Below are 14,174 nucleotides of genomic sequence, written 5' to 3' on the forward strand. Positions count from 1 at the left end.
GTCAGACTCGACTTAACAGATAACATCAAAATCAAGTCACCGTGCACACCGGCCCCCTACCTATCCTTCAGCATGCTGTTACTTTACACAGTTTTTTTATTCTCCTGCACTTCTTGCACTTCAGTAGTTCACAGTCTCTACCTGCTTTTTCTCTTTTTATCTTGTGAATATTTTATATCTGCTTGCGCAGTGGAAGGATAATGGATAATAAAGGGAAATATGGAGTGGTGCAAAGCACATGTCCGTTTATGATTAAGATTTATGATCATCACTAATGCTGAGTCATAATTTATAAATATAAATGCGGCATTTATTGCATGCCTTAAAAAGTCAATGCTGCTCCATGTCTGACTGTTAATCCCTAACCCCTACACCCCATACCTAACCCCTACACACTACCACTAACACATATCCCTTACGCCATAAACCTTTCAGCTGAGCCTTTATTACCCTACATACTACTGTATATCCCCTACACACTACCCCAACCTTAATCCCTAGGTCCCACCTACTACCAATAACCTTATCACCCTAAATACATCCCACCCTAAATAAACCACATTTTTAAACCATACAACCTGACTCCACACCTTGACCAACCTACACACTACCACAGTCTTAATAGCTTAGACATAAATACTAATCCCTACAATTGTAGCATAATCATATTATTTATAACCCTTAAGTCCTACAACCTACTCCTATCCTTAATGATGCTATGACCCTAAATCCTACGTTTACCTTATCTTACACTTACACCCAGCATCTTTCTTATATACCTATCCATAACTTACCCTTATACTCTTTCCCAAGCCCTAACTTACCTCCATACCCTAGACCTTACCTTACATACTATAGCTAACCTTAACCTGCACTTAAACCATAATTCTAATCCTAACTACCCTACGCAATCCACTGCACCATATATCTAGCCCTAACCCACCCTACCTTGAATGCCCTATGCTTTTTTACCCATAACCCTAACCTAACTCACCTTACATGTACTGTAGTCCCACACACCATACCCCCAACCTTTAAACCTGATCACCCTATCTATAACCATAATACATTACAATCTACTCCTAGTCCCTACACTTGTGGGCCAGGGGTGGCTCATTGGACTACGGTTCGGAAGATCCCAGGTTCAACCCCCAGATGTGTAATGAGATAAAAATGTAAGTCTCTCTGGATAAGAGCGTCTGCCTAATGCCTAAATGTAAATGTACACTTTACCCTAACCTTAACATTATCCTTAGACACTACCACTAAAGGTAATACACTACACCCCCCTACACCCTACCTCTAAATTAAATACCCTTTACACCACTCCTATCCCTGACACCCTACCCTAAATTTACCCTACCCCTTACACATTCTGCAAAATGTTAACTTACCTTTGCTTCCAACCCTAAAACTTAACCTACCCATATATTCTACCTGTATCTTAACCTACCCTTACAACCTACATAGAATATTGAAAACTTAATATTAAAACTTAACATACCCATATATTCTACCTGTATCTTAACCCACCCTTACAACCTACATAGAATAACCCCTAACGACTATACTCTAACCCAAACATTAGCCTACTCCTGAATCCGACCTTATTACTTACCTCATACTGTACCTCCTAACCTCTACATCCTAGCCCAAAACTTAACCTGACACTACAACCTACTTCTAACCCCTCGTCCCTACCCTTTACTTAACACCCGGCATCATATCATTCATCAACCTTCTGTTTAAAAAGTACTCTTTAAACATGTGTGACTTGGGGCTAATTAATACATGAAAACCTGTTAAATTAATTTTCATTTCTATTTTCACAGCTGTATACACACCAGGTCTTCTCTTGAATATTTTTACCTTGGGCTTGCTTAGCTTTAAGCATTAAACGTCAGTAAAATCTCCTCACGGTAAAGTTTAAAGGGGCGATATGCAATATTTAAATGGCATTCGGAGAGGCGATATGTAATGAAAAGTTACTTGTGTATTATCTGCGCTGTCATATCTGAGCTCCATCATGCTCCGTGCTGTGAAAAGACGCATTATACAAGTGGGATTTGCTGGAATGAGATATTTCTGTAAGTGAAAAATCATGTTGCTCAGGTACCAGACGCTGTTAGATTTATGAAAAGAATAAAAGAAAGTATTTTTATTCGCCTGGAGTGTTTGATCTGTCTGATCCTGTGATTTACTCTTAAACTATTGCACAGTTTCATTTGTTTCGAGCCCATTTTGGGGCCATCGGGTCTTAATTAAACTTTCAGTAGTGTTTACAGATATTCCTTTATGCAGCTGTTTTAGAAGCCTCTTTTGCTGTGACGGACAGGCATAATGGCCACACCTCCTTCAAAGAGACAAACATACTTCATGTCAGTTAAAAGACCTTTTTGTACTGTGACTGGTAGAATGAAAGGCCATGCCTACTTCATTTAAAGTGATATGCACAGAGGCCACACCTACTTCCATTCAGCTCAAGGAGAAGTACAGGATAAAGTAGATATAGACATCCGTTCTGAATCATCTCACATCCTATTTCTCTCTCTCTTTTTATTTTTCTCTTAAACACACATCCAGGGTCATGGACACTCAAGGCTAAAATTATGCATGTGGGGAACAAATCCGTCTGGTCTGAACCCCAGAAAATCGCAGTGCGATGCTTTTTGCAATGTTCTACTGGGGAACCTTAGGTCCTGTCATTCATGCAGATGTTTCTTTTACACGTACCACTTACCTAAGCATTGTTCAGTACACCCCATCATGGACCCTCTTTCAACAGAATAATGCGCCCTAACACATTGCTAACATTGTTAAGGAACGGTTTGAGAAACGTGACAAAGAGTTCAAGGTGTTAATTCGGATTCCAAATTCTTTAGATCTCAACCCGATCCTGCATCCTGGGATGTTCTGGAAAATGAAGTCAGATCCATAGTGAGGGACGTCTTGATGCCAGATGCTACAGCCCAGCTTCAGGGGTCTTGTAGAGTCCAGGCATTTATGTCTCAGAGCTGTTATGGTGGCCCAAGAGAATCTACACAATATTAACATGGTATTGGTGCTAAAAAGTGTCTGACCTAGGTTAAAGTGAATTTTCATATAGGATCATATAACACCCTCACTCACTCACTGATCATCAATAGCATCTTTATCCTTATCTTGTATACAGGGACAAAGGGGCCTGGAGCCTATCCCAGGAGACTTAGGGCATGAGGCGGGGTATGCCCTGGATGGGGTGTCAATCCATTGCAGAGCATGCTCATAATATGCATTTACATTTAGGCATTTGGCAGACGCTCTTATCCAGAGCGACTTACATTTTTATCTCATTACACATCTGAGCAGTTGAGGGTTAAGGGCCGCGCTCAAGGGCCCATCAGTGGCAACTTGGTGGTTGTGGGGTTTGAACCTGGGATCTTCTGAACCGTAGTCCAATGCCTTAACCACTGAGCTACACCTGGCCATATGCCTAATTTTTAGTAAATATGCATACTTCATATTTTCATCTGATAAAAAGAAACACATTTACTAAATACAATTTAATGCCCTTTTATATCCGCAGTGTTCGTAACTTTTTTGAATTCTAATCTTTCAATGACCTTAATTGTCATTCTGATGAAACTTGGCCAATTTAGATTTCACATGAAAAGACATAAACCTTAAAAAGTGTATTATTCTAAAATGTAAAATTGTTAAGATATTTCAACATGAATTTGACATGGTTACGGACACTACAGATTTTTTTTTTACAAGAAATCCTTAATTTTGCACAGAATGCTTTAATTTAATCAACTATTTTTACAGGTCATATTTTTCTAGAAGCTTACACCAATTTTAGTATCAATAGTCGTAAAGAAATATGAATAATTATTGTTTTAAAGCGAGTCAGTATGGCTGTTTTTTAGGGGGGCTCATATTAAATCCTCTCTCCTAAACGTCTGAAGTTAGCAACTTGTAATTTTTAGTGAAACGAGATTGGTCACTTCCATATTGCTTTAGAAGAACTTTAGAAGTAGCTTTTTTGGACACACACAGTTTCTGTATTATATTTATAACATATAAAATAAAATCAGCACTGATACTGTGTTTTGGTTGTCAGGTGGATTTAAAGGTATGGCTGACCAGGGTGTATTCGGACATGGATATGTGACAGGGCACACAAAAGTACACAAAAGATTCGACTAGCTGCGTTTGTGTCTTGTGTCACGAAACCAACGTTTTGAATGAAATGTGGTAGATTCGTACATGAATAGCGTGTGTGGGTGTGTGTTTGTGTGTGTCGAGCGCTTATGCAGCAGTTGCAGTCATGACGCATCATGCAGCCTACTTTGTGAGACATCGTAAAAGCACATGTGTGCGTGTGTGTGTGTGTTTGTGCGTATTAATGAGAGGAAGATGGAGGAAGGAAAGGGGGATGGTGGAATGAGATGGATACAGCTGGAGTGAGAGAGAGAAAGGCAGAGTTTGGTGAAAAGGTAACCATGGCAACTCTCTTTGCTGAGGTCTGAATTGACAGAGAGGAGAGCAGGAGAGTGAGGGAGGGGTGAGGTGATGGATAGAGCAGAGGAAAAGAGATAGAGAGCGAGAGAGATGGGGATGGGGTGGGGAATAATGCAGAGTCCAGGCTGAAGGGTTAATGTGTGTCAGAGCAGCAGGTTAATCTTTCATCAAACGAGAAGGGCAGTGCAGTATTTACACACTAACTGAACCCTGAGGAATACACACGGATAAGGATGGACGGATTGGGAAGGGGGGGGGGGGAATGTAGATGGAAGGTTAGGGATTGGATGAACGTAGAGACCCTAAGATGGAGGGATGAACGGAAAGGACAAACTAAATGGATACACATGGTTTAAATTCATAGCCACTCCCATTTATAATGTATGTAACCTGACACCATACACACGTGGTGATGGGTCCAACCCCCAACCTGAACACTTTTTTTGTGCATAATTTGGTCATTAGGCAGTTGCCACACACTAGCCATCTCTCGTCTATCACGCGACAGTGGCGGTGAAGACTTCTTCTCAAACTGCCACTCATGCAACACACTCTGACAAACTGCTATCCACCCCGTTCCACAGACATGAGCTTAAAGATCCCACAACTTGGTATTGTCACATTTAACTACTATTTGATATGAGATGTTCTTAACTGTACCTATATACTATATGGCTGCCACGTGTATCCTGTGACCTTCATGTACCAAGGGTGCACATTTACCAAAACCAGCAGGGGGTGTTGTAGCATGACATATGACAACTCCTCTTATTTATTTATTTATGCATAAAAACCCTGGCATACAAACACCCTGTCCTGTGAATTTTTGCCTTAAGAAATAAGATTTAAAAAAAGATTTGCCTCGGCATCTGATGCATTTTCGGCATTCGAGCAGTCAAGTCGGCCATGCATACTGCTGGTTGCGCGTATGTCCGAGAGCCGTTCGGAACTGATTTGGATCAGTGGAAAGCCGATGCAAATAATACTAAAGTTTACAGTTTTTTGGTGTTTTTTTTTTTTTTTTTAAGTGACGTTTAATGTCTTTTTATTTCACATTTTACTTCTTTTACATGTCCTTTCTAAATGTTTTTATTGTTTTATATACAAAAATATGATTATAGTGTTGGAAATTGGTAATATTGGTAATATTTTTGGGCGGCTGGAACGGATTATCTGCATTTACATTATTTACTATGGGACAATGCGTTTCACCTTAAGAACTCACCTCCAAGACAGATTAATTTGTATGCCGAGGTACCGCTGTAGTTTAAGAGTGGGTGGGGTCAGTCATCATGGAGAAAAAAACAACAAAAAAAATGGTGCTTAAATTCATGACGCATTTCCGTACAGGGTGCGACTTTTGTGCAAGTAGCACATTCGAACGTCGCGGTGTCCTCCATCTGATTCTGAATCTGATTCAGTCTGAATCTGAATCTGATTCGGCCCGGTCTGACTCAGCGGCAACGGCAGCAGATGTCATCTCCTATCACAGTCACTTAACGTGGCGTTTCACACTCTCAGCTAATTGTGTCTCGCGTCAATCATGCGTGAAGATGACACGCCGCGGGTAAATAAAACGAAGGTGGCGCTAATTCAGAGCATGATGTTTTAATAAGAGGGTTTATGGCGATTATCTGCAGCCGAACCAGACAGGATGCCACGTGGGATTCGGGAATCAGTTGGGATACGGCGGAATTGCAGATCTGGGTTAACACACTGTAGCATGCAAAATCTGCAGTCTGGATCGTGTGTGTGTGTGTGTGTGTGTGTGTCAGCCGTAATGCCATTACACACCATGTGCGCATTATTGATCAATCTAAGCCAGGGTTATTGGTCTCTAATGCAGCTTTCAAACTACCTCCTCTCTCTTCTCTTCTCCTCTCGTCTTTCCTGCTTTATATTCATTCCCCTTGTATTGTCTTTCTTCCGCATCGCTCCCTCTCTCCCTCTCAGCCTCTGCTTTATATGCGCCTCCGTGTTCTGCTTGCCCTCCCTCCATCTCTGTGTTTCATATTCATCTCCTTCTCTCGAGCCTTTCTCCTCTCTTTCACTGGGAGAGATTATTAATATTAATGCCTCTGTCTCTCCTTCTATCTCTCATGTCCTTTCACTTTCCATATGTCTTTTTTTCCCACCTTCTTCTCTCGGTCTCACGCTCATCCTGTAATCTCTCTCTCTCTCTGTGTCTCTCTTTTCCCTTCTCTTGCTCTTTCACACCTTCTGTCCTCTCTCTTTTTTCAGCACTCATCCATTAACGTTGATCATTTCTTCCTCTCCCTGCAGCTGTGCAGTCATCTATCAGTTTCATAATCCCTCGCAACCTATCCCTCACTTTTTTCGCTGGGCTCCGACGCCTCCCCGTGTCAAAAGGGTTTGCATGTCATGTCCATTATGTGGACAGCCGTCATTAATAACAGTCTGTGTTTCACCAGATGCTCTTATATAAGGTCACAAAGGTCAAAATATCCCCGGAGTGGGGGGGGGATCATGTCTCTCAGGGGTCGTTACTGGATTCACCATCAATCAAAAGCAAACAAGCTGTGCCGTCTTACGCCCTCGGCGTGCTGTTAGCTTCAAGTTAGCAGCCATATTGTTCTAGATTAAAGTCTTGTTGAGTTCTTAAATCTGATTGATCAGGAGGTGTTGCTGTGCTGTTGTAATCATTCATCTACTCATCCAAAATTGGTCTTATAGCCTAAACACTCTACCTCAATGCATACAAAAGTTGTTGAACATGTACGGGAAGGAGTCTCCAGTGTCAGCACTTTTTAAAAAGTTTTGCGTTTTGCGACATCTTCAGGAAAGGAGAGATCTTTTAACTTTAAAAAGAGAGGGATTGATTGTTTACAGCTGCTATAATACCAAGCAGAACAGGAAGTAACACATATCAAAGCATTAAATGTATCTGTGGTTACAAAGTATTTTCTGGACACACCATGCTGATGATAATTACCCTATAACCCCCCAGCCTGTTGGGTTTTACTCCTAACTGAACATTCTGACACTCTGGCAGCGAATAATTTTATTTACCTGTAAAGTGTTTTTATTTTAAAGGCCACTTATAAAGATAATAAGGGTGTGGAAAATTATAAGGGAGTACAAAACGATCCTTCCGGAGGCACATTTTTCTTCGGGGATTGCTTTAAAAAAAAAAAGCCCAAGACTGCAGTAGCTCGACAAAGAGAGAGAGAGTTCTTTTTTATTATTGCTCTGGAGATTCATGCATGGTTGCTGTGTAATTATTCTTAATACACTTTGCACACTTCATAGTCATTAGGAGAGCGTTTAAAACAGGATTTATCGCTGCGTTCTGACCTTCTCTCAAAGTCGTGACGTCTCATTTTTTCCTCTGCTTTCTTTTTTTTACAGTAATTCCACTCGGAAAGGTTTTCTCGTATCCACTGAGGACCTGCGAAGACAAAGGAGATAGAAGATGTGTACACAAGTTGTTTGTGTTTAAAAAACAACAACAAAAAAAAACAAAGAAAGGACAAACAGGAGAGAGAAGAGTAATTAATTCAGACGAGAAAGGGAAAAAAACAAGCAAGAAAAACAATGTTTATCTAAACTGAAACCAGCCCCTGGTGGTGGAGTCATAACGTGGATATTTACCTTCTGGAATACCTTTAATACCCAAACTTTACACCTGGAATAGGGGAAGGTCATGACCCAGATGCCATGCGGATCACCACGGTGACCGGCCTTCTCAACCCCGCCCCTTACTTTTTCCTATTGGCCCAGCTGCTGTTTTGGCTCCTCCTCCTGGGCCAAGACATTGCAGGAGCCACATCGACCTGCCCGACACCTTGCAGCTGTTCCAATCAGGCGAGCCGAGTCATCTGTACAAGACGAAACCTGGACGAGGTCCCGGAGAATATATCCAACAACACGCGATACCTAAACTTACAGGAGAACTCGATACAGGTAAATATTGTGCTGATAAATATTGATCTTGAAAGCTTACTTACAGAGCTGCAGCACTTGTTCACTCGATTGTGTGTTTGCTGCTTGTCTGTCAACGGTTTCACAGTTTTAATTACTGCAGCCCAGAGAGCCGGTAACCCGAGCGCTGCTTAAACGGTGAGAAGAAGGCCGTGTAAGCATCTTTCACTTGACTGCTGAGACAGAAAGCAAATAAAAATAATTACAGTCACCCTCAAAGCCGGTTGAGTTTCAATGCTGAATCAGGTGTTGCCAAGCGACCCAATTCAAACACAAAGTCTTTAGGTTTTAAATGCTTGGAGAGTTTGGAGGTGATCCCCTTGCGGTTTGGTCTGCATTTTTTTTTTTTTACATAATAACACTAATAATAATAAAGATGATGCCATTCATCATGCCTACCTGTTAGCATAAAAGATTGATTTGTTGTATCCCAGAGCCCCACTTGAAATGATTAAAAATCTAAAAATGTTTCAGCACCTGAGGGCATCCTAGATATTTTCTCTTTTGGCTTCTTTTCCTTTCGTCGCTGTGTTACCCAGAGATTAAAGATTTGTCAGGTTTTCTCAGTTCTCTTGAACACCCCCACCCCGCCCCCACCCCCGCCGATCCCACCAGCCCACAGGGTTTCACACTCTCACTTTAGCTCCCCTCCCTTCTTGCTCTTCACACAGAGAGTGAGATGGCGATGAGCCAGGAGAAGCCTTTTGCTCTCTTCCAAAGGGAAGTAGCTAAGGCTGCGGCTAATGTGCCAGTTCTCTCCGAGTCCCGAAGGTGTGAAATTTCGACGGTGCTTGAAACGCAGTCACCCTTCATCACGTGTCGTGAGGGATTTCAGACGCGTCTAACAAGATACGCCTTGGTTCTGCTCAGTGGTTTTAGTAAAGCTATTTCTCCCTCCGTGATAAATCACTTTTACACGTGCCACCAGCAGGTTGCTGCGAGGTGTTTGTGCGGGTTTTTATCAGGTGATACTATCAAACAGTTGTAGCTGAAGGAACATGGACATGTTTTATGAGCATTTGCTTTTAAAAATATGATATACTACAAATATACAGGGTGTTTCAAAAGTTTCCATATGCAGCAAAGCAATCGTCAGTGTATATTAGACACCCACTCATGGGCGCCTACTTTCGTGTGTTAGTGTTTCGAAAAACACTTTTTGAATTTGTTTATAAGCTTGATAAGTTTGTTTTGAGACAGCTTCCCAATCCAGTCATTATTTGAAAATATTCTTTTTTTGTCAATGGTATTCTTACAAGCTATTAGAAAGCATATACACCAATCAGCCACGATACTAACACAACAGGGGAATTGAAAAACATTGATTATTAATTATATACCAGTTAACTGGTGGCAGGATCATGGTCACCCAAGATGCTGAAAAAAAAAGTCAATGCTGGCCCTGATACTCCTACCACGTATGGAGCTTTGCAGGCAAAGAGCTCAAGGTTGTTGATTTGTTGTACATTCGATCAGTGGAATGTGCCAGACAAATAAGTCCAATTCATGTACGCTTACCCTGCACCCCACAGCACCCAAAGCCTTGGCCTGTAATGTCCTGGTGCCAAACACCATAGCACACCCCCAGAGGTCTTGGAGTGGAGTCATTCCCCGAGAGGCCAGAGCTGCCCAGGCAAACTATCAGAATATTGGGCTTAATATTGCTGTTTTTTAATGTTATGGCTGATGGGTGTATACAGAAGAATACAAGTTAAGAATGAAAAATTCTGGAAACCATTTTGCTAAAAGACTTTATTTTACTATAAGAGGATTTTAGGAGATCTGTGGGATCTCCTTTTTTTGGAGGTTTTTGGAATGCCCTGTAGCACAAACAAAATGACTCTGGAAACTCAGTTTTTTTAAACACTAGTTCTCTGCTCAATAATTCATGAAAGTTACTTTATGTTTTTATCTTTGAGTGCACTGTTTGTCTAAATATTTCATGAGAAGTGGACAGGCAAATCAAACTTAGACACAACTAAAATCCTGCAGATAAATTTTAACTTGCATTCCATTAGCCGTAACATCAAACTTCTGACAGTTTATATATTTATGTCAAATTATACCTAAGCAGTCACATCAAACGGTGAATACTACTAATACTGTGCAGTCAATATAAGCAAAGGACTTAACCTGACCTTCTCTCACCCAGGTGATAAGATCTGACACCTTCAAGCACTTGCGACACTTGGAGATTCTCCAGCTTTCCAAGAACCAGATTCGTCAGATTGAAGTTGGTGCGTTTAATGGCCTCCCGAATCTCAACACGTTGGAACTGTTCGACAACCGGCTCACTCTGGTGCCATCACAAGCGTTTGAGTATCTCAGCAAGCTTCGTGAGCTCTGGCTACGAAACAACCCCATCGAGACGTTGCCTGGCTATGCCTTCCACCGTGTGCCCTCCCTTCGCCGTCTCGATCTGGGCGAGCTTAAAAAGCTGGACTACATTTCAGACGCTGCCTTTGTCGGCCTTGTTAATCTGCGCTACTTGAACCTGGGCATGTGCGGTCTGAAGGACATCCCCAACCTGACACCTTTGATCCGACTAGAGGAGCTGGAGCTTTCTGGAAACAGGCTGGAAATCATAAGACCTGGATCCTTCCAAGGCCTGGAGTCCTTACGCAAACTTTGGCTTATGCACTCCCAGATGTCTGTTATTGAGCGTAATGCTTTTGATGACCTCAAGAGTCTAGAAGAGCTGAATCTGTCACACAATTCCCTGCACTCACTTCCCCATGACCTTTTTACCCCATTGCAGAAGCTAGAGAGAGTACACCTGAACCACAATCCCTGGGTATGTAATTGTGATGTGTTATGGCTTAGCTGGTGGCTGAAAGAAACTGTACCAAGTAATACAACTTGCTGTGCACGCTGCCATGCACCACCCTACCTGAAGGGCAAATACATTGGGGAACTGGACCAAAGCCACTTCACTTGTTATGCCCCTGTTATTGTCGAACCTCCCACTGACCTCAATGTGACCGAAGGTATGGCTGCTGAACTCAAGTGTCGCACCGGAACCTCCATGACATCTGTAAACTGGATTACACCGAATGGAACTCTGATGACACATGGATCATACCGTGTCCGAATCTCTGTGCTACATGATGGTACTCTGAATTTCACAAACGTCACCTTGCGTGACACTGGTCAGTACACCTGCATGGTGACCAACTCAGCTGGCAACACCACAGCAACCGCTGTCTTAAACGTCACAGCAGCAGATACCAGTGTCAATTACACTTATTTCACTACAGTAACTGTTGAAACTGTAGAATCCACAGGAGAAGAGGATTCCGCCATACGTTTGATCAATGAAACTATCATCCACATCCCTGGTTCTACAACTTCTGGACGTCTCTGGCATGATGGCATCCCAACGACAGCTTCTTCTTTATCAGTTTTTGGATCGTCATCTTCTCCGCGAGCAACTAAACCTACATTTACTGTCCCGGTCTCTGAGCCGAGCTACCCGACCGGGCTGGATGATGTAATGAAGACTACTAAGATTATAATTGGCTGTTTTGTAGCTATCACTTTCATGGCAGCTGTTATGCTGGTAGTCTTTTACAAGCTGAGGAAGCAGCATCAGCTGCACAAGCACCACGGACCAGCGAGAGCAATTGAGATTATCAACGTGGAGGACGAGATTGGTGCCAGCGCTAGTGTCCGTGGAAGTGGAATCTCTGGTGGTTCCACTATGCCCCAGGCCGGATCCAGTGGTGGAAGCCAAAGCTTGAGGCTGCATCATCCAGAGATCGTCAACCTACCCAACCTGGCTCGGACGGACCACCTTAACCACTACTATAAGCCCCACCACTTCAACAACAACATGATGAGTTTGGGGCTTTCTGGAAGCTCTGGAATTGGTCTCAACAACAACAACAACCCTTGTTCACAGGGCCAGCCCACGCCGATCTCCTGTTCCCAGGTGCCAGTCTCAGTGAGCTCTATTCCATCCTCAATGCCCCTGCCTACCCTAGGTATCCACGGATCACTCAAAGGCCTAATGGGTAAAGGGCAAAACCCTCAAATCGAGCCTTTACTCTTTAAGAGTGGCTCCAAGGAGAATGTCCAAGAGACCCAGATCTGAGAAAGCGAGAGAGAAAGAGAGAAAGAGAGTGTGTGAGAGAAAGGGAATAGAGAGATAAAACAAGGGAGGGAAAACTAAAACGATGACATGAGGGAGACAAAAACAGATGAAGTGTACTGGCTGTTCAGCCCCCGTGGCTTTGTTGTTCTCAGGAGTAACGAGCGAGGTAGACCCAGCATTGTATGACATATTACCTACACAAGAACAAGACGTTGCTGTGAACCACTACGCCGCAGCGCCAGAGTCAAAGAGAGGGAGGGAGAAAAAGCCAGAAAGACACATGCCGCAGCATTTAGATTAATGCTTACCGAACCAACGCTGACTACGTTCAATGTCAAAACGATACCATCAGCCGAGTGAGCACTCTCAATACACACGGTATCGATTTAATACACGATCAGTAACTATGTGCCAAACTGTCACAGATACGTGCCAAAGCTAAATCTTTGTGCATTACAAAGCTCAGAACAATAAGTCAGATATGCGAAGATGCTGTCGGAAAATAACTCCACACACAGTATGCAGTAAATGAGACGTTTATAAATTTGAGAGCAAAATTTTTATATATGTATATCGAACATACAGATGTGTTCTAAATATGTATATATTACACAAGCAGCCGAAAGCGTCCTAGCCTCGGCGTAGGAGTGCCAAGAAAAGACAACAGTTCAGTAGGTCAAGATTATTATTTCATTAGCTGTAGAGGTTTGCAGTAGCATTCAGGGTGGACGGATAAGACAGACCAGCACTGTGTCGAGGGCTTGTGCTTCGTTCTGATGGACTCCGCCATATTCTCACTTTCTCTATCCTTTCAACACCTCGAGGTGGAAGAAAGGGAAAGACAGAGCAATTTTTTGTTTCTTTTGTTTTTCTCAAAGGAACCTAAAGGGCAAAAGACAATTATCAAAAAATTTGAAATAACAAAAAGAAACAAACAAACTGTGAAATGACACAAGATATATAAATATATTTTTCATTCAGAGAAATAAATTATGAAGAATCTTAAAATTTTTTTTTTGACCGAAAGCCACGTCTTTGGATGGATCGAGCGTCTGCACTTTGCCGACATTTAGCGTGCTCGTAGACGGCCAAACGTCGGGATTCTTCTGGAGATCCCGAAGTTTCTGTTTTGACTCGTTTTTAGTCCTTGAAGTCCCTCTTCCCTATTTTTTTCATGTTGAATTTTACTAACAGGGTTTTTCGGTGACATGTCATGTTTTGTTCATCCTTCGAGTGAAATCGATCCCTGATTCCTGTTGAACATTTTAGCGTTAACGATGTTGAATTCAATTGAATTGTACGGATTGACGGGGGGAAATAAAATCACCGACACACTATGCTAACCATGACGCAGTAATAGGTAACGTAACTAAAAGCAAAATGTGAATTTTTTTCTAAATGCTGCTATAAACACAAACAGAGAGAGAGAGAGAGCTATAAATATATATAAATATATATAATAAAGAAAGTGATAGAGAGAGAGAGAGAGAGAGAGAGAGTGAGAGAGAGGTAGAAAGGAAAAGCAAATTTTTTATGATGATTTGTCCCTCTATATTAAAGACATGAATACAATTTTATGGCTATTACACATAATAAAATAATTCTAATTATAAAAATGCCTATATGTCAGCTTTTT

General features: G+C 42.0%; 1 protein-coding gene across 2 annotated transcripts in view; it reads left to right on the forward strand.

Annotated features, from left to right (window-relative positions):
- lrrc4ba (leucine rich repeat containing 4Ba) overlaps positions 1 to 13,966 on the forward strand; it is a 48,585-nt gene extending 34,619 nt beyond the window's left edge. For both annotated transcript variants that reach the window (XM_053514032.1, XM_053514031.1), the window contains 2 exons: positions 7,873 to 8,427; positions 10,598 to 13,966. In XM_053514032.1, the coding sequence (XP_053370007.1) occupies positions 8,182 to 8,427; positions 10,598 to 12,538 (2,187 nt within the window). In that variant the 5' untranslated portion in view covers positions 7,873 to 8,181 and the 3' untranslated portion in view covers positions 12,539 to 13,966. The remainder of the gene's footprint in view (positions 1 to 7,872; positions 8,428 to 10,597) is intronic.
- The last annotated feature ends 208 nt before the right edge of the window (positions 13,967 to 14,174 follow it).

Source organism: Clarias gariepinus, chromosome 16 (assembly GCF_024256425.1).
Source record: "Clarias gariepinus isolate MV-2021 ecotype Netherlands chromosome 16, CGAR_prim_01v2, whole genome shotgun sequence".
NCBI lineage: Eukaryota > Metazoa > Chordata > Actinopteri > Siluriformes > Clariidae > Clarias > Clarias gariepinus.